The sequence below is a fragment of the Strongylocentrotus purpuratus genome, unplaced genomic scaffold (genome assembly GCF_000002235.5).
Source record: "Strongylocentrotus purpuratus isolate Spur 01 unplaced genomic scaffold, Spur_5.0 spur5_scaffold_14, whole genome shotgun sequence".
Classification (NCBI taxonomy): domain Eukaryota; kingdom Metazoa; phylum Echinodermata; class Echinoidea; order Camarodonta; family Strongylocentrotidae; genus Strongylocentrotus; species Strongylocentrotus purpuratus.
Window position 1 is genome coordinate 31003849 of NW_022145599.1, and position 27374 is coordinate 31031222.

The following is a 27374-nucleotide window of genomic DNA, read 5'->3' on the forward strand; positions in this document are numbered from 1 at the left end:
AATGTCAAAGTTGGAGTGCGGCCTATGCGGCGGTGCGGCCTTATCGCTTATCAAATACGGTAACACATTCACTTGTTTAATTCCTCCTCAGTCTCTTTATATTTTTTTAACAAAAATAATTTAGTATGTAATATTTGTCGACAATTATATATGGATTCAGAATTAACTTCATTTATAACTATTTACTACTCTTTTTAGACTTCTTTGATTTCTTATGTTTATGCTTGTGGGAAGAGGATTTCTTCTCCGCTTCTTCATGCTTCTTGCTGCTGCTGCTACTCTTCTTGTGTTTCTTGTGATGCTTCTTGTGTTTGCGATGTTTCTTGTGGCTCTTCTCTTTCACCTGACTGTCCTTCTCGCTTCGGGTAGGGCTGGCTGAGGCACTCCCGTCATCCTCGTCGTCGTCGTCGTCCTCTTCTTCCTCTTCTTCGCTCTGCGTGGAGTGTTCGGAGTCCTCCTCATCGACGCTTGGTCGTGGTTTCTTGGCCTCGTGATGGTGGTGATCCATGTCTTCAGCATCCTCCTCGTAGTCGGGATCAAACTGTTCCTCATCGTGTCCCAAGTCGATCAAGGCTCCGGATTTTTTCACCTCGGTGGGGCTGCTTGGTTTCTTCTCTGTAGTACTGGTCACTTTCTGGTCATCAACAATAGAATCTTCTATCTTGCTCTTGTTACTGTCACTATCAACCTGTTTCTCCTCTTTAATGTCCTCTTTTAATTTGACCACCTTCTTTTCATCATTAATATCCATCTTTTCATCTTTTGTGAGATTCTTCTCGGGACTAGCTTCTCTATCATCATCACTACACTTTTCTTTCTCTACCTTAATCTTCTTGACATGTTCTTTGTTAGGGTTAACATCACTGCTTTTGCGTTTCAGTTGTTTCGATTTCTCTTTCTTCACCTTAACTTTTGTCTTCTTTGACTTTTCTTTGACTTTGACTCTTTCATCAAGTTCCTCTTCTTCAATCCTCTCTTCCTTAATTTTCATGGGTTTAGTATCAATCTGTTTCACAGTTCTCTTGTAGGACTTGGTGCTGGAGTGTCGGGCCGGGGACTTGTCCATGCCTCTGTCTGGTGACCGTGCTACGACAACACGCCTACTGTCGCCAACTGTTCCTCCAAGTCTGCCCTCTAGCTTAGAGCCTTTGGGTAGGGGTGAGTTTGTCATCGTTTGGACTCTGGATTTTGGACTGTATCCCGCTGAACTGGTGCTTGCATAATCCACAATATTCACAGCTGATTTTAGAGAATTCTTCACAGTGCCTTTATCATGATCGTCACTAACTACAACAGATTTGGGCTTCTTCTTTTTTGATTTCTTCACTTTTGGTTCGCTAGAATATTTCTCAGCATCTTTGACTTTCTTTGTCTTCTTCACCTTCTCACCCTTCTTTTCTTTTTCAGGTGGCTCCTCATCGTGTGACTCCTTACTCTTCTCTCCATCAGTTTTGATCTTATGTTTCTTGGTTTTCTTGGTTTTTCCCTCCGTCTCTTTTTGCTTCTTCTTCTTCTTAGTCTTCTTCACTTCAGGTTCCTTTTTAGATTCTCTAGAAACTTCATCACCTTTGTTACTTTCCTTTTCAGAATGATCCTCCTTGTCTGGACTCTTTGAACGGTCCACAGATTTTCTGGAGTCTTTCTTCTCATCAGCACTCCTTGCATGTTCACTCTCTTGACTCTTCTTGTCTCGGTGCCTATGTTTATGTCTGTGCTTGGATTCCCTATCTCTTTCCTTCTCTTCGGAGTATTTCTCATCGCCTATCTGCTCATGACGTACTCTTTCTTCCTGTTCCACGTCATAGTCCTTGTCTGTCCTCCTATGTCTGTCCAGATCATTATCCCTTCTCTTGTGTCTTTCGGTATCCTCTGGATACTCCTTACTCCTACCTCTTTCCTTATATCTATCATTGTCTCTCTCTCTTTCTTGGTGTTGTCCTCTTTCCCGATCATATAGTCTTTCACTGTCTGGATCATCTTCCCTTTCTCTTTCATATTCTCTTGGTCGATCCCTTTCTCTATCTCCATCTCGGCGAGTTTCCCTCTCCCTGTCATCACGAGGTCTTTCTCTTTCTCGATCAACATCCCTTTCTCTGTATCGAACCCTTTCCCTGAGGATGTCCCTGTCAGGGTGCCTTTGTCTTTCCCTATCATAACCCCGGTCAGCTTCATGTCTGGCTCTTTCCCTTTCCCTTTCATATCGTTGACTTTCGTAGTACCTCCTTTCATTTTCATATCTGGCTTTTTCGCTGTCATAACGTTCTTGATCCACTTCAGGTAATCCATCTTTTTCATGTCTGTTCTCCCTATCTTGATCTCTGTGTCTTTCATCATCCCTGACTCTTCTAAGATCTCTTTCTCTATCCCTGCCATGATCTCGCTCTCTGCCTCTGTCCTTTTCATGTTCCCTATCTCGTTCACGCTCTCGATCCTGTTCTCCGTCTACTGTTGCATCCTTACCCTTATCCTTTTCTTGGTCCCTATCTCTTTCACGCTCTCGTCCCTGTTCTCCGTCTTCTGTTGAATCCTTACCCCTATCCTGCTCATTTTTCCTATCTTTGTCATGATCACTCTTTCTTTCTTTATGTTGTTCATGTTTCCTTTCTCTGTCTTTAGACCTGCTACCATCTTTTGTAATCTCATCTTTTTGACAAGACTCTTCCTTTGGAGTCCCTTTCTTGTCTCCAGACTTCTTTTCTTCACTGGATTGACGAGACTTTGATTTACGTTCTTCTTTCTTTTCCCTCTCCTTTCGATCTTCAGAATTGCCTTCCTTGTCTCTGGCTTTCCTGTCTGTACTTTTACTTCTATTTTTGTTTCTGTCATGGTCTCTTCCCCTACGCTCTCTATGTCTGCGCTCTCTACCTTGAGGATCTCCGTCTGCATAAACAGGTTGTGGTCCATCTGGATGAGGGTATCTATGGTCTGGTGGAGGGTACCTGGAATCCCGAGACTGTCCCCAATATGGATTGTCCCTTCTATCCTCCCTCTGATCCTCAAATCTAGGATCAAACGGGAAGTCTCCAAATGGTCTGGGAGGTGGTCCCCTCTCTGGATCAAATGGAGGGAAGTTAAGTAGAGGGAGAGCTGGTGGAGGAAGACCTGGTGGAGGGAGACCAGGTGGGGGGAGCATGGGAAAAAGTGGTGGTGGTGGAAGTGTAGATGGGTGGGGTAGACCTGGTGGTGGCATTAGTGGTGGACCACCTTGCCGAGGACCCTGCTGCTGAGAGCCCTGCTGCTGGGGACCTTGATGATCCTGTGGAGGTCTCTGTGGAGGCCCATGGGGTGGGAAACCTGGTGGAGCATTTGGAGGTCTCTGAGGTCCAGGGGGTCCTCCTGGTGGGCCATAAGGTGGCCCCTGGGGACCTGGAGGTCCGTTTGGTGGTCCACCTGGATGAAGACCGGGAGGCATGTTTGGAGGATTGAACCTGTCAAAGGGAGGTTGATCATTGTTCCTCTGGTCATATTGGTCATACTGTCTACTCCGATCGTCATATCGAGGAAACCTTGGTCCAAACCTCTGATGACCTCGGTATGAATATCCTCTCTGATTGTAATACCTGCCTCTCCCTCTTCCTCTTCGCCTGAAATCTGGTTGCGGTGATAGCGAGTGGTCTCTCCTCCGTTGGTACGGTCTATCCCCCCTCTGCATATATCGTTCTCTTGACATCTGACGATGTCTGGGGGAGTATGACCTTTCTCTTGATCTATACCTTTCTCTCCGTGGTCTATCCCTGCGCTGTGGAGAGCGAGAACGTGAAAAGGAACGAGATCGTGAACGTGTCCATGAGCGAGATCTACTCCAAGACCTGTAGCTGGATCCTGAGCGGGACCAGGAGCGAGACCGTGATCTTCTCCATGAACCTGATCTTGACCTTGATCTGCTACTCCAAGACCCAGAACTGCTTGACCTGGAATAAGAGCCACGCAATTTCCTCTTCTGAGCTTGACAAAATTTTTCCATTTCTGCAGCTACATCATCCTTCACTTTTTCGGGTTGATCAGGTTGCCTAGAAACAAGAAGTAAGAAGGAAAGAACAATAAATTCAAAGCCACCACTAAAAACGTATCTCAAAACACAATTTTTCCTTTTTTTCCAACATGTTGTTGAAACATATCACCATGTAGAATAGGCCCTTCAAGGTGTACATGTATCTCAATAAAGTATTAAAATCCTTTTATTTTCTGAAATATTGCAAAAGGAGAAAGGAAAAGTATGTTTTCTGGCTTGTGATTGCACTTTGATAGAGATCTTCACTTAAAGCCCATCTGTACTAGTTTACAGGTGGGATAAGACCACCCTGCAAGGTCACTGACAGGCGGTTATCTCATCAAATCAGCTGTCACTTAACATAAGAAAAAGAGGATCATGGGTAACCAACGGGCACCACTTCGGCATTGTTTGCTATATAGAGGGCACAAGTAGCTTTAAGTATTACAGTGGGGCTTTAACATGTAAAATTTAACCTAAAATTTAACCTAAAGTTCAGTTAGCAATAAAATGAATGCTTTCTTGAAACCATGTTCATTACAAAGCTTATAAAAGTCATCGTAATTGTGAGACTACACTTACGTATCACTCTTTGCTTGATCAGATAAATATGCCGAGTCTTGACTTTGAGGTTTGGTTTCTGAGGAGAAAAAGAAAGAAAAGGTGAATAAGCAAATTATAATGACTATATATCTTGGTACATGATAAACATTATTTGAATTTATCATCACTGTACTTTTCATCTTGATGTGAATGTAACATGTAATTTCCGGACAATGCACCTAGAGAAAATTTAAACAAAGTAATGGACATTCAGACTAACCTTTTACTCTTAAACATCATTCAAAACTATTTTGCTTACAGTGTATGTTCTTAATATTTTGGACGAGCACACACCTCAAGACTGAATAATATGAATGGCCTTCTACGTCTTCCCCTCTCTCTTTCATCCTTTTATTATTTTTCCTCTCTTGATTTGTACGTAGTCAGTTTGTTTTGCTTGTAAATTAAACAGTTTGGCTATTTGGATGCATTGCTCAGTGTTTTTATTTAAGTAAACCAATGAAATAAAATAGAATATAAAATCATATCATGTTTTCATTTTTTTCTTCTTCAAATACTTATTTTGTCCAGAGTTTGTGTGATCTTTCAGAAAACTCCCAAGGAATTAAGAGATTTGGCATCTCTGAACTTACTTTAAGTAGTTCAAAAGGGTTCTGAAAAGGAAGAGTTTTGTACCTTGAGATGAGACTTCTGGCTGAGGTGCTGTTGCAACTACCGCTGCTTCTGCTGGAGGTGCTGTATTGATGGGTGGTGGCTTACTGAAGTCTACGATGACAGGAGCACTAACATCCTGGAGACCTGGAGGGGGTTGGGTGAAATCTACGACAACAGGAGGAGCTTGGCCTGCCATCACTGGTGGAGGCTGGGAATGAGCTGTCTGTGTTGGTGCCTGGGTTGGAGGGGGCAGCGATGTCCCTTGGGCTGTGGCATGTGCCGGATGAGCAGTAGCAAGCACTGTTTGATGAACTTGGTGTACAGATGTTGGTATGGCGCTGGTATGGGCTGGTGAATTATGTTGACCAGGTTGTGGTGGATGTTGCCCTGGTTGTGGCGGATGTTGCCCTGGTGGTGGAAGTTGACCTGGTTGTGGTGGATGTTGCCCTGGCTGTGGAGGATGTTGACCAGGTTGTGGTGGATGTATACCAGGCTGTGGCGGATGTTGACCAGGTTGTGGTGGATGTTGCCCTGGTGGTGGCAGTTGACCAGGCTGCGGGGGAAGTTGCCCTGGCTGTGGCGGATGTTGCCCTGGCTGTGGCAGATGTTGACCAGGTTGCGGAGGGTGTTGCCCTGGCTGTGGCAGATGTTGAGTAGGTTGCGGGGGATGTTGCCCAGGCTGTAGTGGATGTTGCCCTGGCTGTGGGGGAAGTTGCCCAGGCTGTGGTTGATGTTGACCAGGCTGCGGTGGGTGATGACTAGGTTGTGGTGGATGTTGCCCTGGCTGTGATGCTTGCTGACCAGGCTGTGGTGGATGTTGACCAGGTTGTGGGGGATGTTGACTAGGCTGTGGTGGATGTTGACCAGGTTGCAGGGAAACTTGACCAGGTAGCGGGGGAAGTTGCCCAGGCTGTGGTGGGTGATGAATAGGTTGTGGTGGATGTTGGCCAGATTGTGGTAGATATTGACCAGGCTGTGGCACGTGTTGAACAGCCTGTATCAAAGGCAGACCAAGTTTTTGTGAATGTTGCTCGGACGGAGGAGGCTGGTGAAGATGTGTTGCAGGGTGTTGCAGGGTTGGAGGTTGTTGCAGGGTTGGAGGTTGTTGGTGATGCCCTACAGGAGGGGCAAGCGATGTTGCAGGAGGAGGATGCTGGGGGGCTTCAGGTTGATGATGATGTTGTTGATGAGCCTGATATCCTCCTGACTCACTAGACTCTGATTGTTCATTGCTTTGTCCACCATATTCCCTTCTTGAGTATTCCCTATCATTATAGTCATTATAGGACCTGTGATGATATGGACGAGAGTTGTACGGTCTGTATGATTCTCTCCCTCTTCCTCTGTAATAAGAGCCGCTCTCCCCTGAAAAATAAAACAACATACAAAACAACCGTAAGTATGCAACACTACTAGCAATACAGCTGAACATTCAATGTTACAAAAGCAAGATCCTCATTGAAGATTCATGGACTGCAGGGAAAAGGTGAGTCAATAGTGTTCTGTATCCCATCTCCAGAAAGACCAACTGCCATTGTAAATACCCAGGACACGTTACAAAAAATATTCCACTGATATTTTTTTCATCTGCGGTTTAGTTTCACAATCATTCACATGTACAAAAGAGCTATCTTGTTACAAATGGATACAAACAGAGCCATCCACATCATCACGATGTCATGCAAATATTGTGTAATTAATGTAGATTCTACAAAATTTCACGTGGAAATAGATCATTAAAGATATTTGCTAAAATGTCAATGATGATTAAAACTTAACTTACAACTTTTAAACTGTTAAACTTACCCCTATAATTGTCATCACGTTTCCAGTCTCCTTCATTTCTTGGCTATGTGAGGAAAAAAGAGAGATTGATAGATTTCAAATCATCTTCCAAGGTACCTTGTATAACTGGGTAGAAGAGCTTGATAGAAAAATCACTAAGACAAAAGTGTTTTCTTAATCATCAGTCATTTATTGTATATTGTGATAGTACTATCATAAATTCATTGTGACAAAGATGCTATGCACATTATGTCAACCAAATATCCAAGAAGTGAGACTAATGCTGAGCAAGGTAGTTCCTTGCTTTTGAATTGAACTATGCTTACTGTAGGGTTGTTGAAAGGAGATGAGAAAAACAGATCAAAGGACTATGGTAGGAAAACCCTGAGGAATGGAGATGGTGCACACTAAAATCCAGTGTTCCCAGGAAATATACTGTAAGGTTTGTACTGTAAACGCTTTGAAGTATTCATGAATGCACTATATAAAGGTTTATTATTATCCTTATTAGCAAATGACTACATGGGTATGAGGTTAACCAACATGTATGTCTCAGGAGATGCTCCTGCCACAATTGATTTTTGCTTTATTTCATATAAGGCATAGGATTAGGGTTGTGGTTGCAATTGGGCTTTAGGTTAGGTTAGGTTTAGGGTTAGGGTAAGGTATAGTGTTTGGTCCAGGGTTGAAGTTAGGAATTGGTTAGTGTAGGAAATGAATGCAGAGCAATTTTCGCTGGAGCGAGTGTCGTACAACCAATTCTAAAACACTGATATGGATGCCTGGCATTTTTGTCTCATCTCTCGTACAGCGAGTCCCACCCTTATTCCAGCTAAATCATTCTTACCTTGGAGTGCCATCGGTCATCCTCCCAGGAGCCGTGGCTCCTCTCTCCTCTTTGTTCTGATGGGGGTGCAGAGGTAGAGGGGGGAGGGGGTGGAGGTGGTTCCTCTTGAGTTTGGGGCGGGGGTAGGGGAGGTTGCTGAGGCTTGGGCTTTGGGCGTCGCACGTAGCTGGTCTCACTCTTGAAGCTTAGCACAGACTATGAGGAAAAAGGTAGAATAGCAATGATTAAACAGAAAGCAAAACAATTTCAAATAGGATAACATACAACTGAAAAATCACCACCAGTAATTAGTAAATTATCCAGTGTTTCAATTGTTTTTACCGCATCAAACCTTATTAGCAGGTTCTTCTAACAATAAGTTGGTTGGTGGACAGTGTAATTAGTGAATTATGTGTCTGAGAGAAAGGCTGTAGTTTGGCAATTCCCAAATTAATTTTTTTAGCTTAAGAAGAGTAAAACCGTAACACATTCTTCATGAGTGTCTACACAGCCATTTAAACTCTTCTATACTGTCGCTTAGAGCAAAGACACAATATCATTTCAGAGTTTCCTCGACAAGTCTTTACTCGAAGGAACACAATGAACTGCTAAAAAGCTGCAGGCTATACCTTTGGGTACTTGTCAGTCTTGCATTTCAAGCTACAACACATGTGCTCTTGTGTTATTTACCATTCAACCCACCATGGCTGAAGGTTGCAAGTTTGATCAAATGTACTTACCTTTCTGAGTTGCTGATTTGGCACAAGGGAATTAGGCGATACGTCCTGCTCATTGCATATAGGACATGTGTGATCATCTGTCTCTAGCAGAGAGTTACGTATACCTACATACACAAAAGGGAGGAATTGTTTTGTTAAAATTACAAGTAAAAGTGCTTGCTTGATACATCTGAATGATTTCAAATTGGATATTTTCCCAGTAATAACAGATAACATAACAACATTATTTGGCAAAATCTGACCCACCTTCACAAAAAATAAGTAATTTTTTGAAAACTTTAGTCTTGACAATTCTTTGACAATACTGTAATAAAATTGAAAAAAGGCTTGCTTGATTGACATATATGATAGTTTTGCCTCATAAGATTAAAGGATCATAGGATAAAAAAGCAATAAACTTTTCTTCCTTACAATTAAAGAGACAACCAATGCTTGCCGTAAAACAGAAACATCTTGCATGTGAAAAATGAACATTTTTTAGTGGTCCAGATACGACACGGTTTGTATGTTCTCTTTTGCATGTATTTTCATGCTTTTAATTTTTGACAGTTGTTATCTGACAATGTATCATTTGTAATGTATTGAATATACCTTGCGGCAGGTAAAGCTTTCTGCTAAACAAGTTATCCAATAAAGTCTGGTACTACTACTTCTACGACCACTTGTTGAATTAAAAATTGCTACTGTTGCAACACACACAAGTTCCTGGGGGGCGTTTCACAAAACTTGTCATCAATGACAAATGACAGGTTTTGTTATAAGCTATTGAAATCCTTGCTTCTGATTGGTTATCAGGCAAATTTGTCATTGAAAAAATGCTTTTTGAAACCCCCCCCCCCCCTGGTCTTAGAGAACAAACTGGTGCTTCGCTGCATCAAACTCACATTCATCACAGAAGCTATTCCCACAACACGGGATGAGGACAGCATCGGTCATCAGGTTCTCACAAAGCTTACAGAGCAGTTCGTCTGGAATCTCTGGTTGCTCCTCCTCTGGCTCCGGTGTGCTGCTCTTGACGAAGGGCGGCTTCTCCTTCTTGCCTATCAGGTATGCTTGTCTGGATGATCAAAGATAAAGGATATGCAACTTGTTACTTTCTTTTTTTAAAATTTTTTTTATGAAGGGGTGATTTTTTTTGTCATTTATTGTTCTTCAAATTGGCAACAGTAATATTTTTATTTAATTGCTACATTGTTAAAATTAAAAATTTATTTCACAGAAGAAAGAGGACAATTTCGATCAAAAATCAATGATTTTGAATCTCTCAACATGTTGCCAATTTAACGATTTTAAAGCTTAGTTTACTTTTTAAAATTTCTCTTTCAATACACTGTACATTTTTGTGTATAACGGAAAACATTCTCGCAGAATCCACTCAAGCTTACAGTCACTGAACAGTCTGAACAAATATTGTAGAAACACAAAAATCTTCAATTTTAGAAGAACTAGATAATTGGATTCTTAACCCTTTGCTAACGGGAACCTGGTGGTCTCTGTGTTAAGCCTATGGGACCTATAGAATTCAGTAGTGAACGGGTTGACCAAGGTAACTTACAGGTCCATCATCGGGATGTCCAATGTTGTCATTCGGGATCTTGGGATTCCTGCGCTGGACTTCATCATCATAGGACGACTAGTGTATCCACTCTTATTATCATCATCCTATTAAAATGAGAAAAACAAAATAAAACTTTCTAATCGCCTTGGTGATATGATATAAAGTACTTTATTTGATGTAAAGAAGACATACAATTTAAACATAATATAAAGAAGACTTTTCCAATAGCACTATTTATTTTGCACGATTTTGTTCGAACTTTTACCAATCTGTTTCTCTAACTTATCAGCTTTCAGCGATACTCTACAACACTAATGTGAAGAGAATGCAAAATCTCACAATGTTATTTTTCACCTTTTCCAGAACTCAACCTATCCTTTAAAACGGGAATGAACTACTTGTAGCTACTTGCCCCCTATATATATGTAGCAAACAATGCCTTAGCGGTACCTGTTGGTCCCCTATGATCCCCTTGTTCTTATGTTAATTGAGAGCCGATTTGATGAGATAACCACCTATCGGTGACCATGCTGGGAGGTCTAATCCCTCCTGACCCCAAGTAGTGCAGATAGGCTTTAAATAAATGCTAGGATGGCAATGTTTTATTTTATCATAGAAACTAAGTACTTACATTATTTATATTGGGGCACCTGTGCTTGAAGTGTCCAGCCTTGTTGCACTTGTGGCAGATGTAGTTTCGTGGGGGTGGGGCATTACGGTTCAGCTGCCTTGTGTCAATATACCTACAGAAATTAAACAGAAATGATAAACATCATAAAGAACCTATATATGGTGCTGTTGGGGATACAACAGATGACAACATCTTGGCCCTGTCTAATAAAGAGTTGCGATTGATTGTGGCAATGCCGTGTCTAGTAGATACATCAACGGACTGTGATCACAGGGTTCACTGTTCCGAGTACCTTTGGCAAGAAATTAATCTACATTTCCCACTCTCGACCAAGGCGAGGTAAATGGGTACCTGGCAGGAATGAATTCCTTTCAGTGCCCGAGGTATTGGAATTTTAATTAGCATTTCATCAAACAAGACTCATCCACTTAAAAATCTGGACCCAGGTAATACTGCTGCTTACATTGCAGCTTTCTTCTCATCTGGGCCAGCACAGACCAACAGTGTTTATCAGAACCGTACTCTCTTCCTCTTTAGGTGCTTTATCTCTAAACTTTTTGGCGATCATGTCGTTACACCACCCTGTTTCTAGCCTACTCCATCAGCACCAGCTTATCTCATATGATTATTTCCCCCCTTATATTTTTTGAAGGGTTTCACCCCTCATATTGCCAAAGGGGGTATCTCGCCAAGCGGCGAATGTCTACCATCGTTCGAATGCCTACCATCGTTTGAATTTTGGATTCTCCAACTTCAGCGACAACGTCTTACTACCGGTTGTAAAGGCTTACGACTGTTTTGCAAACGTTTATAACTGTTTGCAGAAAAACAATTTCGCATTGCAACAAGAAAAACATGAAAACTGTTTGCGAACTGCCTTGCAACCTATTATGAACTATGGCGACAAAACCCCAAATTCGCTAAGCTCGCAAGCATTTGCCGCTCAGTGAGATTGCCTCCTTGTTTATTCATTTCTTACCTTGAGGGGTTGTATTCCTGGCCAGCCTGCATGACCATGGCGGATATCTTGTCATCTTCAGAAGCATCTATGGACACCAGATCTGCTCTCTATGGGGTTGTAATATGGGACAGGTATCAAATACATAATCAATAACATTGTAGTTCGTTCAAAGCGAGATAAGTTTATACAAGGACTTCCTGGAAGAGTGAAGGTTTGTTACACCTACATGGTTGTAAGGTCCATGACACAACATACTTCAATGTGTTCTGTTCCCATGACCTTTAGACTAGCCAGAGGGTTTACAAGGTCCACTGGACCAGGGACCTCGGTCTCAAAAACCATTAATCTCACAAACCGTTCACAAATGGATTAACACTACTAGTCCTTTTTTCCTTTTTATAACACCAACATACCCATTAACATTCAACACACTAGTCATGCAACCTTATACTAGATGGAAATATTTTGTGCAGATCGGAAATAACAGCACAAGGTTAGGAATGGGGCATCAGTTGGAACATAAGAATGTTTTTTTCCCCATCAAGTAACTAGAATACATTTTAAACATAAATCATCATTCCATTAATACTAATGATGCAATTCTTGTTTTTATTGCATTAGTTTCATAACCCAAACCACACTAATACAAATTCTTGAGGTGATCTATCATCACTATTGTAGTTGCTATCTTTCAAGAATACGGTCTTCCAAAATGCATGTGCAGCAGGGTCTCTCATTCCAACAAAAACCAAGACCAACTGGCCTGAATTCACAAAGGAGGTTTGTCAACAAACCTAGGTTTGAGTGCGTCATATGATGCGTTTCAGGCAAACCTTGGTCTGAAACGCGTAAAAACGTGTCATATGACTCACATAAACCTAGGTTTGTCTACAGACCTTGTTTGTAAATTCGGGCCATTAAGTCTATGGAAGACAAAGCTCCTTAAGTGTTCAATCACCTACAAAAATAATTAGTGAATAGCTAGAATATATCAAATCAACCTCAGAAAAATACACCCCACATTTTATGGGCTGAAAGATACTAAAGAAGTATGAAGAAAATAAAACGTAACAAAAAGCTGAACACACAGAACCCAAGTCAAACTGGGTTCTATGTGGGCCCTATTTTATGCAAGCCCTTACTGTAAACATTGTTATTTTTGCATGATTAATTTTTCGCGCTGAGCGACCTCAAAACATATTTGCGGGTTCTTACATTTGTGTTGCACGCAATTCAGCCCTTTCAAAATACGCATGAAAAGTCATGCTTATATATTCGCAAACACCGATTTTAGCGCAAAATCTGCGAAAAATTAAAGCACCGCCAATATTACGTTTACAGTAATCTATTGCATGTAGTACATTAATTTTTTGTTTTCATTAAAATTATTTCAAAGAAATATTATTCTCACCTTGCTTAGTTGTGCTATAGTCATCTTTAGACCCTGTATGAAGTAAATAAAATGTTGATTACACAGATGAAAAATGCATTTGGTAATTACCAAAAGCGGAAATGCAATAGGAAAGAAAGATTGATACTGTCGTGTCAGATAAATGAAATAAACTTTGAAAAAAAACCTAAAAATGTATCATAGGTTGACCCAAAGAACAAATATGAAAAAAACCCACAAAAACCCTCATCTTTCCTGATAGTTTCCTTTGAGGAACAGCTATAGAGTAAAATTTGCAGTATGGCATGCTGCCTGGGAGTATTACTAATCCCCTAAAGCCTAATAATACTTACCTCAGAGGATCTTACCAAGATTGCTCTCCTTAGAAAGTTACGCCAAAACAAGGGAATTTCAATACAATCTAAAAATTTAATTGGCAAAGGTTCAGGGATACGTGCATGTTTGAGGGGCTGGGGTGGATACAGTAGTTTCAAAATAAATTCTGTTTCTGAGATTGACGGGGGAGTGTGGGGATGGGTGAGGTCAACAGTGGCACAAGGGGTTGCCAAAGGTCAGAATATGCTCGGAGACAAGAAAGCACTTCTGAGATTGACAGAGGGAGCAAAATCAGGCCCAGTGTGGGGTCAGGAAGGAGGGAGAAACAGAAGACTACACAGGGGGATCAGGGTGATTTTACCCTACAGATACTGCAATAGCCCCCCGAGGCCTTCCTAAATACCCGGTAGTCCCTGTATTGTGTACCTGTACCGGTACTTAAATCTATGACGACAGAGATTTCTATTTTGCTAAAGATTTGGAAGGAGTTCCCAGAAAAAAGGGGGATAAAAAAAGAAATTTGGATGCTTTAGAAAACATCAACAAAGTGAGTAAAAATGTAGTGAGTAACAATTGGTAGATTAAATGTTCACTCTGGCTTTGTGAAGCACTCTTCAAACATAGCAACCATAACTCCAACAACCTCTCTCTCTTGCTCTGTCTTTGATTACCTCTCTGTCATTAAAGCCAAGGTTATTTCCCTATCCATAGGTAATAAGGCATCGTAAATCTACCTCTTCCATAACTCAATAGAGTACCAAAGTGCTAACGTCATTTTTTCCTCGGCGTCGAGGGCAGCTACTCTCAAAACCGTCATAAGTACAAGTTCACCAACATCCCATTGAAATGCATGTATTAATTTTAACACGCATTTCAATGGGATTTCGGTAGACTTGTACCTATGACCGTTTCATGAGACGCTGCCCAGCTTACTGGTTCCAAAGAACAGAGCTGGCACATGGGGTTCAAGGCGACATCGTTCAAGTAACAGGCTGGAGTATGGTGAATCCAGTGTCCGGTGCTGGCAGGCGTTTCACAAAACTTGTCATCAGTGACAAATGACAGTTTTTGTTATAAGCCACAGAAATCCTTGCTTCTGATTGGTTATCAGCAGATTTGTCATTGAAAAAAGGGTTTGTGAAACAGGTCCCTGGTGTGATCACCATGCCAGGGGGTTAGCTAGCATAGAATTGTTGGAACCATCAACCTTGACAACTTGGCCAATATGACGTCACACTTCGGTACTTATTAGGTATGTCTTCATCAACTCGAGATTGCCAAATAGCCTGCTATTTCTGATTTGGGAAATAAGACTGAAGTTACAAATTGCGTCTTCATCACCTGGAGACTCGACCTCTAAACTCAAGCTATAAGCTCAAGATATTTTGCTCAGCGTTCGCGCATAGTGCTAGTCTTCAGGCTGGTGAGGACGCACCGGACAAATAGCGGGATATTTTACAAACTAGCCCAGGATATATTGGGATGATTATCTTGACCAAATATCCCACTAATTGCAACTTCGGGCTGATGAAAACGCAAATTAGCTGGATAATTTGCGATTGGGATAGTTATAATGCCGGGTTATTTGGCAATCTCGAGCTTATGAAGACATGCCTTATGAGGTTAGGAATATGTAAAGAATTGAGAACATTCTGCAGCAATGGTCGTGCGCACCTTAGCTACGCAGGGCCAGCTGATCATGTATTTATACTAGTGCTGTAACATCACGGATATCTCCAATTCCGTTTAACCGCCAGGCAAAACCGGACGGTTTTTGGTTAAACGATTAAAAAAATTTTTTTTTTAAATATCGTTTTTTTTTTTTTGACCAACTCTGTCGGCAGCAAGCCAGGTTCGCGTGAAAAAGCGGGAAGGACTTTCATTTAACTGCGAGGTGCATTTGAAGGCGCCGATTTGTGCTTGTGAACTTGTCACAAATAATAGTAACAATGTCGTTTTTAGAAGAATGTGTAAGATCATTGATGTAAATTAAAAACAGTAGAGGACCTAGGAGATTACTGAGCTGGGAGACATTGCCAGGCATAGTGCCAGGTGGAGGGGCATAAATCGAAACTTTAAAAAAAAAAAATGAAAAAAGAAAATTATTAAAAAAAAAAAAAAAAAAAAAGAAAAAAAAAAGGGAAAACGAAACCGTCCAATTGAAAACGGAATCCGCCATGGGCGGTCGGATACCGGACGGTTAAACGTTTGACTACAGCACTAATTTATACTGCACAATACCAGGAACTCCAGGCGTTGTGCATAGTGAATACATAACCAGCTGGCCCTGCGCGGCTAAGGTGCACACAAAATACATGCGCAGCATCCTTATAAGATAGATACCCATCTCAAAATTTTTACAAGTGATTTGTCTGAAATTTCAAGCAGGTCGATGCTCCACATGGATGACCCAATTTAGTTTTATATCTAAAAAAGCAAGCAAAACACAAGCACAATGTGTTTTGTCATTTAAGAGAAATACAATAAACTCTGCATAAGTGGAATCTGTTGGGATGGCAAAAAATAGTCACACTTAAGCAAAATTTGACTTACAAAGTGTAAATAGCACGTTTTGCAGTTTGGGCCCAAAATTTATTTGACTTGGGGAAACTTTAACTTGTGCAAGATTTGCAGAGTTAACTATCATGCCAGCAGCCATACCCATGGAAAATGAATAAACCCTGGCTTTCTCACTCTCGAACAACCTCACACATCAGCGGAGAATATGGTCAAAGATGAACTTAACATCACACGTCCTCGGGCACAGTAACATCAACAAAACAGTCACACAGCCACCAATCAGATTTATGAAGAGAGATCTCAAAAGAGGAAATCTTCAATATGTATTCCAATAACTGGTGTATTGAATTCTCAAGAACGTTACACAGGTAATGTACAAATTGTTACATCTAATATTTCAACTTGACTGCCATCCACGGTAGTCTAGATTTGAAGAGAAATAATTAGTCAAAAAGCAAGTTGAGTTTTAGAAAATAGTTTCACGTTTTGGCTCCATCTAAATAATTTGTTTTCCTTTCCATAGCACTTGAAAATAAAAATATTTTGTGAAGGACTTTGCTAAAACATTTGATTTATGCTAGGGGCAGTCCAACCTTGTTCTTTAAATGAGTCATTTTCATGAAAGGAGAAAAAATTCAGAGAAAATGATTATCTAAAATTGGTTTGGTCGATAGTGATGTACAAACAACTCCCCCGTTTGGCGAGACTAAATATCATGAATTTCTTCTGCTTTTCTTTTTGAGTAATGGAACCCGGGGACGAGACAATGCACTTAGATTAGAACACATCGGTTCAATCTACTTCAAAGTTTCAACTTACATGTTTGAATTTTTATTTGTAGACCACCCGAGGAGTAAGAATGTAAAAATGTATAAATTGTTACCATGTGAAGACAGTCCTTCCCAATGCTATAGAGTGGCACTACATGGCAATTGTATAAGAAGACATGGCACTACTTGGCACATATGGCCAATCTCTAAAAGCAAAAGGGGCGATTGCTGGGAAATAATTTGGCTCGACGGCAACTATGGGGCTCCTACTATATGTTTACGGTGCCATCATTTGATCAAATCAAAATTAATCATACACCATGCTTTCGGCTGAGATTTGCATGAACGTGTGACCGTAACAGTTGAAAACAATAATCTATGCACATCCATGCTTCAATAAGGTGTTATCTCAATGTCTCCTGTATCAAAAAGGATTCCTGTTTGCAAGTGGTTCTTTAATCGTTTTGTCAGGTGGGCCAGATATATATTTTAAATTATGTTGCCAGTCCGTTTACAAGACTAACTACACTGCATAATTCCATCAAAAACACAGGCATGGGAAGAATTGTGTATTTGAAAACAAGAGAGATTTTCTATTGCATTAACACAAGAGCAAGTTGGGACGCACCAGTGATGTTAGGTGAAAAAAACAAGATTTACTGGTTGCACAAAGAATATCGATATTGATATCAAGTCAGTATGCAATTTTCCTCTTTCCAGCTTTACTGACGCATAAAATTTAGGATATCGCGGGTCCATACAATTTAGACCGGTTTGCGTCATAGTACAACGCAAAGTGCTTTGAGTTCAATTCAAATGATTGGTGCCAAAACACAAGTAGAATTAACGCATTTTTGTTAGAGGTGGACATTTGGCACAAATTGGTGGTAGAGAGAGGTACAGCACCCTCATTCAGAGCTGCTAACCTTGTGCGAACGAAAAAAGGAACCATGGTGGCAAAAAGAGGAATTCATTAAAGCGTAACTTACAACCACGCCCAAGATACTTCCAATGAAGAAATGCCAATTCCATGTGCAGTTTTTTTCCATATTAGGACCTACAGTGTATTTACAAGTAGGAATTTTGTTGTTGTTATTTTAGTATTATCGGCATTTCATTCTTTTTGAGAATACTTTTCCTTCTAGAATGTTTTAACCTTAGTTTTCTTTTGACTTTGTGATCAAAATAACATTTTAAGGCAGTTGTTTGACGTACAGGATGTAAATTTAAAAAAAAAATATCACAATTAATTTAAAAACATTATGTGAAGAAAAAAAACGTAATTTGGATGAAAAAACGAGTCTAAATTATTCAGGGAGATTTTCTTTTCTTTGTCCGTGAGACCGAATTATTAAAGATACTCAATTATGAGAGGAATGGGAAAAAATTGTATTTTTGGAACTGAAGTGTAAAGTGAAGATGATTGCATTGAAGATTGTATTTTTATGTCATGGCAGCTGTGCACGGGGAGGTAGCAGCTGCAGGTATCCCATCAGGAAAGTTCGGTCAGTTGGCCTAGAGTATCACTACACATCTAGTGAAATCCAAGAGCGATAACACAACCAGAAAAAAATACTACAGAGCCTTCAAAAGATGTGAGAGCTTCATTCGTCCGTAGAATTGTTTGTCTCTACTCTCTACCAGTGGAAGCTATCCGCGTTGCTTTATACATCACACATCTAATCGGTAAGGGTAGTTCATCAGGTTAAGAAGCTGTATACGCGATAAAGAGGGCTCACAAATTGAGGGGGCTCAAAGACCTAACCGACAATTTCTTTATTAAAAATTTAGTGGAATCTGCCAAGCGTCAATGTAAGAAAGCAACCAACAAGAAAGACGCCATAATGTCAGAGCAAATTGTTTTGTTATGTGAGAATACTCAGAATGCATGGACATCGCTTTTTTGAGAGATCTAGCATTCATCGTTTTATGTTTTGCAGTTGTATTAAGATTCAACAAAGCAAGAGGGATGAAATGCAGGGACATTTCAATTTATGAATCTCACATATCTTTGCACATGAGGGGAGGCGGGGCCTCTACGGCAGCCATAGCTTCCACTATGACAGATTATGGGAAATTAATGGCAGATAGAAAACCTACACTGCTAAAGATGGTTACGTTGAACCTTTGGAAAACAAGTTCAAGATCACAAAGGTGCTAAAGCTTTGATCAGTTGCAAAGGATTAATTTAAATATTTCAGGCAACCCTGATAACCTATCATAGTATCAAAGCATTTTTCCAGTTCTTTATTTACTCTAGCTGATACTGACGGGCTATATGCCATACTGTATATGTCGGTGTATTTTTCAAATTATTTTGTCTTCAATGACGTATGTGTTGTGTATAGTGGTGTACAGAGAAAATGAGTGTTGAAAGAGGGGTTTTTATTACATAACAGGACATGTATGTTACAGGTTTTAGGGGATTGTTGAGCATGATAGAGCGCAACAAATCAAATGCTGCCAAAAACAGAATTGAAAAGTTGCACTTTATCAAGTAATACAATTGTCAAGTGGAGTCATTAGACTCAGAATCAAAGACCATGTAAAGAACAATACAAATAAAACTTGGCAGTCGCTCCCAAGACAATACTGACAGGATACCGCATATGTTATTTTATTGGTGGTCATTTTACCAGACTGCTAAGAAAGCATAAATGCGGGACCTGGTAATGAGGATTAATGCCTTACCAAAGGGCACTAGCGCATCGACTTGGTTCGAGCCCGGGTCCCCGGATTACGAGACCACTGCTCTACCAACTGAGCTATCGCGCTTCCAGAGCTGCCAACCTTGTGCAACTAAAAAAGGGAATTCATTAAAACAAAACTTACAACTTAAAAGCGTGACACACTTCCAATGCAGAAATGTCCATTCCTCATGCTGTTAATTTCATATTGGGACCTATAGTTTATTTACAAGTACCAGTAAGTAGTTTTTTTTTTAGTTGGTATATGGTGTCGAATTCTTTTTGAGAACATTTTTCTCATCAAGTATGTTTTAACCTTATTTTTCTATTGAAGTAGACTAGTAGAGGTTTTAGGGCATTTGGTTGACGTGCAGGATGTTTAAAAAATCAAAAAAGTTGATTTTAAAAAAAAAGGTTTAATGAAATCAAAAACATACTACCGTAATTTTGAGAAAAAACAGAATAATTCCGGGCAAAACATATAGTTGGCACTTGGCAGCTCTGTATATCCCATGTATATATTGGTGTATTTTGTCTTCAATGTCATATGTTGAGTATAATGGTGTTAGGAGAAAATAAGTGTTGAAAGAGGGTTGCCAATCTGACTTTAGAAAATATCACCAAAATTTGGACTTTGAGCCAGGAAGATTTTGATTTTAAAATTGTGGTTTTCATCTCTTATAACAACATTTTTGCAAATTTGGTAATATCACCAGCTCATATCTTGTGGGATGCCTTTGCAGAACTCATACTTAGTCGTTTCTGGTAAAGGTCTATCCCAAGTAGAGGTACAATTTCTCATCAACTAAAGAAGTTTCTAAAGCAGAAAATTGGGGAAAAAACATAATCCCTTGTAATGTTCTTTCTCTGTCGCTCAAAACTGCAAGTTGCACAAGCTGTTTTTTATCATTGTGCTAATAAAATCTGCTCAATAAAAACATGTTGTACCTACATATCTCTGAATCTTGATTAGATCCAGGGCTAGAACGAACAACTGTCTTTTGAGGATAATTAAAAATATTGAAGGGAAATTCACAACTGATTTAAAGTTGACACAAGCTGGATTACATAAAAACAGAGTGCTTTTTTTGCAATGGATGGAAAAGAGATACCAACAGCACTCAATAGGTTAGTTTTTCAAAAGGCTTGGATACCCTTTTCAATGATGGACAAAAATTAATCACCTTTTAAGATGCGTGGATGGGACACTGGTATTATTCTACAAATTTCCTAATGGCACAGGAACCCTAATGAAAGCATGTTAAATTCACAGACAACCAACACACATACACACAGACGTTCATTTATGTTCAAAGAATTCAGAAAATGATGGGCATAGTTTCATAAATAGCTATATTATGGGGAAAGAAAACAGAAATGGCAGAGGTTTTTATAATTGATGTTGCCATGAACCCTTCATGAGCCTATAGAAGTACTTGGAGTCTTGGGATGGAATACTTCTAGCAAGGCATGTCAACTAGCTCTGCCTGCCTGCGCAAAACTTATCAACAAAAATGGTCTTCAAGTAGCATTGTTTTCAATGATTATTTATTAAAAGTGTAAATTAATTAAAAGACGAACACAAATACATGGAATAATGCATGTAATGTCAAATGCAGTCACTTTATCATCCGTATAGTTAATTAGATCAAGATATTTGGGGGAGAAAATACACTAGGAACTTTGCATGGTGCATCATCATTATTATGAATGGAAATGCAGCAAAAGATGAAAATAAAGGTTCAATGGTGATAATATTATAAAGAGTTGAGCAAGTACATGTACAGGTAATTACAAAACATTAACATGTACAAGTGACCACTGAAAATAGTGACCCTTATTGATTAGCGCATCCATAAAATAGTATCAATGCTTTGAATAGAAATTATCAATGATTTACAGCACAAAGGTACATGTAAAACAACTTTTTATAAAGGTTCAAACTTTAATGATATCAATATCTGTAATAAGTCATCTTCATCAAAATTAATGATATGCAATGAACAAAAACCATAAACATGTGAAGAGTACAATCTAATAAGTACATGAGAGTTTACGCAATGATTTGGCTACATCTCACGAAACAAAAGTTCAGTATGCAAACATCCTGGAAAATTACTGCATAGCGTAAAATTTCATTACATAATTACACACCCACCCCCTTCCCTCAATGAGTTTCAAAACAAAATAAAACATCACATTTTCAATGAGCAATCTGTAAGTTATGTAGTAGAATACCATTTTACTTTCTGCCATTATCAAGTTCGAATTCATGATATTATTTTGGGAAGGGTTGTGCATACACGTTCATTGATGTTAATCTTGAAATAAAAATGTGCATGTTGCAATTTTTGTTTTAAACCAAACAAACAAGAAGAAGCCTCATAAATACATTATTTGCAGGTCATCATATTTTCTGAAAGATTGCATTTATGAACAGCTTTTTAAGTCATCCTGCCATTGAAATTATCTTTACTGTCAATGAACAAAGTCCATAAGAAAGGGGGGGGGGGGGGAATGAGAACAAGGTTTGAAACTTGAACATAACATCGCCTACAAATAGATTTCTCATTTTATTGTCAACAAGTTTTCATGAAAAAATCAATGTAAAAATAATCATGTATTGAATCAAACTTCTTCCACAATTACTTTGTTCATGAATCATTCTAATGTAAGCCAAATTGAATGAAGATCTCAGAAATGTAGTGCCAACAGAATAAGTTGAAAAAAGATGGCATTCATTTGTACATGTACACATGCATAAATATATGAATCGTGTACATGTACATTTCATGTCAACCATTAACATTGCTATGAAGCTAACAAAATATGCATGAAATTAATTCTTCACTCACATCCCATCTATTTTTTTCTATTAATAGCTTATTACAACAATTGGTTTATTAATTTCCTTTAGCTTATAGTTTAATTGTATTATTAGTGTTAATTTCAATCTAATTATTAGGGGCAGGCATTATCACATGCCAAAATGAAATACCATGAAGAAAGAAAGCATCTTTGATCAATAAAATATTTAAAGACCTTTCCTTACAACTGCTTGTGTCTCAAGAGGTTTCTACATCAAATCTTCTATTCTCATCTAGTTTCTTTCATTACTAATTACATAAGTACATGACAAGTAGTAATTTCATGCAGCATAACGAAAATATACGATGTCAACATACTCCATTTATTTCATGCCATGATGTACTGGCATTTAGGATTGATTACAAACAAATGAGGTGTGCGAGATAAAGAGAAAAGTTAAGATTAAACACAAGATAAAGGTACATAATGTTTACTATATGGTGCATCATGATCAACAGTTAAATAACGATGTCGTTCAGGTTCCAATCGCATTGTGCTTCTTCAAACATTCTCCATTTACGCACTGCTCATTGCTTCACGGGCGTTCATTCCTTTTATAAATTTATTTTCTTAGAATTCTCCTTGTTGATCCACGGCTTAGAACATGCGATATCCACAGGTCAAAGAAGTTCTGCATCTGCTCTTTGTTACATAAATCGGTTTTCAGACGTTTAAATAATTCTATCATATATACTTAATCAAAGTTCACAAGATTGCACAACAATACCATTTGAAGCATTCGATATGATCAAATTGTGCATACGAAAACTGCACACAGAATCAAGGATTCAGTGTGGCAAAAGAAGTAAACACAAGGAGTTAACATCACAATCAACAGTATTCAAAAAGTAAATCCCTTCAAAAGGAAAATATAGATATTTTTTACAATTCCAAGAACACCCCAGTTTTTTAAACCCTTTCTGAGGCTTTCACACCAACAATCATATGGAACACCTTTTTCTAATGTTTCAATATTATCAGTTTAGCGATAAGAAAACAAATTTCCACAAAGCAATGACCCAACTCCTGGGCTGGCACAATCAAAATACTGCATTTTTTAATGCATTTCATACAAATTACAATTTGAAAAAATTAACAAAGAAACAAAATGATTGAAAATGGCCCGTAGACGCACATAAGAAAATTCAGAAATAACTTGGTTTACATATTCATTGTGTTTATGTTAAAAATACTTGATTTTGTACTTTACATTTTCACATCTACATATATATGTACATGTACATTGTTTGTTTATCACAATACTAGAGAAGTAAAATCTTAAATCTCACCCACCCTCTCCCTTTTCCTCCACAAAAAATTCAAGCAATAACAATCCCCCCCCCCCTCATAACTTAACCTTGATCGTCTCTGAAGAAAATATGGCAAATGCTCCAAACAATACAAGTTGAATAGTCTAACACACCATTTCATGACCAATGCACCCATTATCGATGACCATTACCGGTATACCAAAAGTAATATCAGGTTGAATGAAAACACAACACAAGTTTTGTATTTTATTGATTAATATTGGAGATCAATAAAATAAATGTTTATCACATATTGTATATTGAAAATGATCATGTTACAAGATCAAATGAGAACAACGATCTGATGTGATAGTAACAGTGAAAGTTGTAGTTTAACCTTACAAAAGAAAATGACCTGAGGAATACCCATATTTACTAATAGTTTTCACTTAAAACAGTGATACATAGTGAAAATTCATAACTTGAATAGTTTTTATCATATATTTTTGCGAAATATTCACTTAGAACAGTGAAAATTTTCATCCCAAACTTGATATAAGACAAGACTGGACTAGACTAGACTTGCTTAAAACAGCAAGAGGTTCAGTTAAATGATCAGGTGCATTTCATACACATGACACAAAACTACAAACAAACAACAAAATAATAATAATTGATAAATAAATAAAATACATGTCTTTTTTTATTAATCTTTAAAAACTCCAAGGAAAAATCATTAGTAATATATGAGGTCAATAAATGTCTCGTAGATGCGTTTTTCTTGATATAATCAGTATAAGCACTTTGGGCAGAATTACCACAAACATATCGGAAGCATAATGCATGCCAATGCCGCCCCCCCCCCCTCCCTAAAAAAGAGGGGGATGTCAGTTGGATGTTCTTACCAGTTTATTTGCCACATGCCAATAGCATCCACACTATTCCTAACATTTGTATTTCATATAAAAATGCAAGATACATGTATAATATGATAAAAATCTAATAATCCAAAAAGACATTTCCCAATTTAAACACCCACTTATCTAACTATTGTGCGACAATGTTCATCTTCCAAATCAAGTACAAAAATATGACACCGCTATCATACACAAAAACCAACATGTTAAACATTTGGAATATAGTTTGTAGAATTTCACATCCACTTCATATCAAAATTTATGACTTGTTCAAATATGAAGAAGAAAAAAAGAAAAGATAAGGGGACTTCGGCTAAACATGACATAATGTGCACCTCACCTGACCGAATGTTTTACATTCAATACTTGCAATTTCTTTAAAAGTGAAAATGGAAATGGGAAAGATACCACCAGGTCTGATTACGTACAGCTTTTGCAGATGTTCCTTCCATTTTGGTAGGCGCCCTGCATTGAAAGAGACAATATGGTAGAAATGGCGGCTTATTTATCAAATCATGGAAAGAAAAAAAAAAATTGTTTCAAATTTGTCAACAAACAATAAAATTATAATTATCAAATGCTAGCCAAGGCCAAGAATTGCCACCCCCCCCTTCTGTTTTCAAAATACACTTCGAGTATTTTATCAGGCATGACTATACAGCAACTAAACAAGGAATCTATACACCAATCCATTTAGCTGATATAAATGTTCAGCTTTTATCAACTAAAGAAGCATAATGAAAGCTTGGAATCTCACAAAATCACCCACATAAGTGTAAACAAATCATGAATGTTTTGTTCAATGCCACATGTTTGAAATTTGAAATGATATAAACTTTAATGTACTTACGCGACCAGGTTTGCTCCAACTCCACCAAGTGGGACTCTGCGGACTTGTACTGATGCATTCTTGGGAATGAGATCACCCTCTCCCTTGTATTCTAGATAGCAGAAAATAATGAGAAAGAGAAAATATTGAGCAATATGAACAATGGAAGTGTTTCAGAAAATAATCCCTACCTCTAAAAGCCAAATTGCGAGTTCATGGGGCTTACTATTGTATGACAATGATCCAAGTATTTGGCAAGAAGATACAAGATAAAAATTACAGTAATATTAACTTGATACCTTGAAGAAATAAAGAACAGGATGTGCTTAAAGAGTGTGCCAAGTTTGAGGACAATCTGATTATCCACTCACAGAAATTTCTATAGAGTTTTAAATCTGCCTTTTGTCACCTTTTTCTATAGAGTTTTAAATCCCCCTTTTGTCACCTTGCACAAGACTTTGAGAGTCAGAGTGCATAAATAGACAACAGACTTCAAACACCCTTTTCTCTGCAGTAACATTGTATGGGATGGACTCCTTCTTTAAAAAAAATTAAGTTAAGGACATCCAGTAAGCCAGTTGGTAAATACTATCTGCGCATAGGCAGATAAAGGTAGGTAATTTGTTCCCAAATCCTAAAACCCATTGAGACAAATACTGATATCGTGCTCATGAAATTTACGTAACCAGTATCCATTTAAAATGCAGTTATCTGCAGGTGGACCGTGGAAGTATTCTCCTCAAGAGGCAAACAAATTCTTTTTCTTATAAACTGGACGTTGGTGTACATTTGAAATTATTATACAGAGTGAAGATTTGAAAAGACACTGGTACAAGAGCATAACTTTGAATTGAAAAATACTCCACAAATATCCCCAATATAAAAGAACAAATACCCGAATAATGATGGAATGACATGGGCTCTGCAGTAATGCTAAATGTAACTTTCAGACTCTATTGTGAAGTTTTCATAATTGTATAATATTCATTGCTGCTCCATTAATATAAGTGCTGTAACATCACGGATATCTCCAATTCCGTTTAACCACCAGTCAAATAAAACAAACAAAAAAACGGGAAAACAAAACCGTCCAATTGAAAACGGAATCCGCCATGGGCGGTCGGATACCGGACGGGTAAATGTTTGACTACAGCACTAATTAATATGAAACCTACCTTCCGAAGATTGTGCATTAGTCACTTGAAGGTCAAACTCCACTCTGCCAATTTTCTTTTGTTCCATGATTGCCTTTTTAAGATCACCCAAGGAAATATGGAGGCCATCGAAGGTCACTGTGTCGTAGTCAATGCTACTCTTAAACTTGTAGTGCACAGAGGACATGCTTGCTCCTGTAGTCTCCACACGACAGCTGTAAATGTTCCAGATCTGCTCACTTCCCGATGAGGTCCTAAATGAACATGAAACAGAAGAGAAAACCAAATGAGCTAAAGGTAATTGATTTGATAAAAATAAAACACAGATTAAGCAGCAAGAGCAATACATACCCAGTAATGCACTTGTTTAAACTCTTTAAAGCTCATTAAAAAGCTTTTTGAAATGATGTACAATAGTTAAAGGATTGACCTGAAGAATCAAAAGTATTTTGAATTGATCCAAATTTTTATTATTGCCAAGGGGAAGCCTCACTGATCAAATATAACAGCTCCCTCTTCAAAACATGTTCGAAGCCCGCAGTAATTATCTCTCAAAAATATTAATTTCGAGATCCATATTTTCTACCTTTAGAGGTCGAACGACAACGCTAGCTGCACCACAAAGTAGCTAGCTGCTACACACATGCGCATATTATATTGCATGGTAAATACACAAGATTAGACTTTTTGTAAACTGTCAAAGCAGACTCTTGAGATAAAAAATTATGGCTGTAGGCGAGGAAATCAAGCTATTAAACGGGCATGATTTATAAGTAGATATCTTTTTCACCTGTTTCGTTTCAATTTCCTTTTTAGAGCATTTTTTCCTAAAGACCAAAACATTATCATACAATTTTGAATTTTTCACAGGTTTCATGGCAAACCACTGCTCAATACAAGTGCATACCGTTGTGGGGTGCGTGTGCCTGAAGTTAGCGACTGT

At 38.6% G+C, this 27374-nt stretch overlaps 1 protein-coding gene across 1 annotated transcript; it reads right to left on the reverse strand.

Annotated features, from left to right (window-relative positions):
- Positions 1–26708, reverse strand: LOC105441897 (protein piccolo-like). The gene is made up of 14 exons (XM_030984720.1): positions 26453–26708; positions 25299–25389; positions 24877–24913; positions 13122–13154; positions 11729–11817; positions 10750–10861; positions 10116–10222; positions 9445–9617; positions 8561–8664; positions 7842–8036; positions 7016–7058; positions 5231–6574; positions 4574–4631; positions 1–4010 (listed from the first exon to the last, which is right to left on the reverse strand). The coding sequence occupies exons 1-14, from the start codon at positions 26616–26618 to the stop codon at positions 179–181; spliced, it is 6384 nt and encodes a 2127-aa protein (XP_030840580.1). The 5' UTR covers positions 26619–26708; the 3' UTR covers positions 1–178.
- Between the last annotated feature and the right edge of the window lie 666 nt (positions 26709–27374).

Bases quoted from the DNA above. Each gene is read 5' to 3' on its own strand.
- LOC105441897 (XM_030984720.1), bottom strand. From the start codon at position 26,618: ATGTCCTCTGTGCACTACAAGTTTAAGAGTAGCATTGACTACGACACA. The intron at 10,862-11,728 runs GTAAGAAATGAA...TAATTTCTGTAG, and splicing joins CAGGAATACAACCCCTCAAG to GTATATTGACACAAGGCAGC. The intron at 4,632-5,230 runs GTACAAAACTCT...TTTTCTCCTCAG, and splicing joins GCCAGAAGTCTCATCTCAAG to AAACCAAACCTCAAAGTCAA.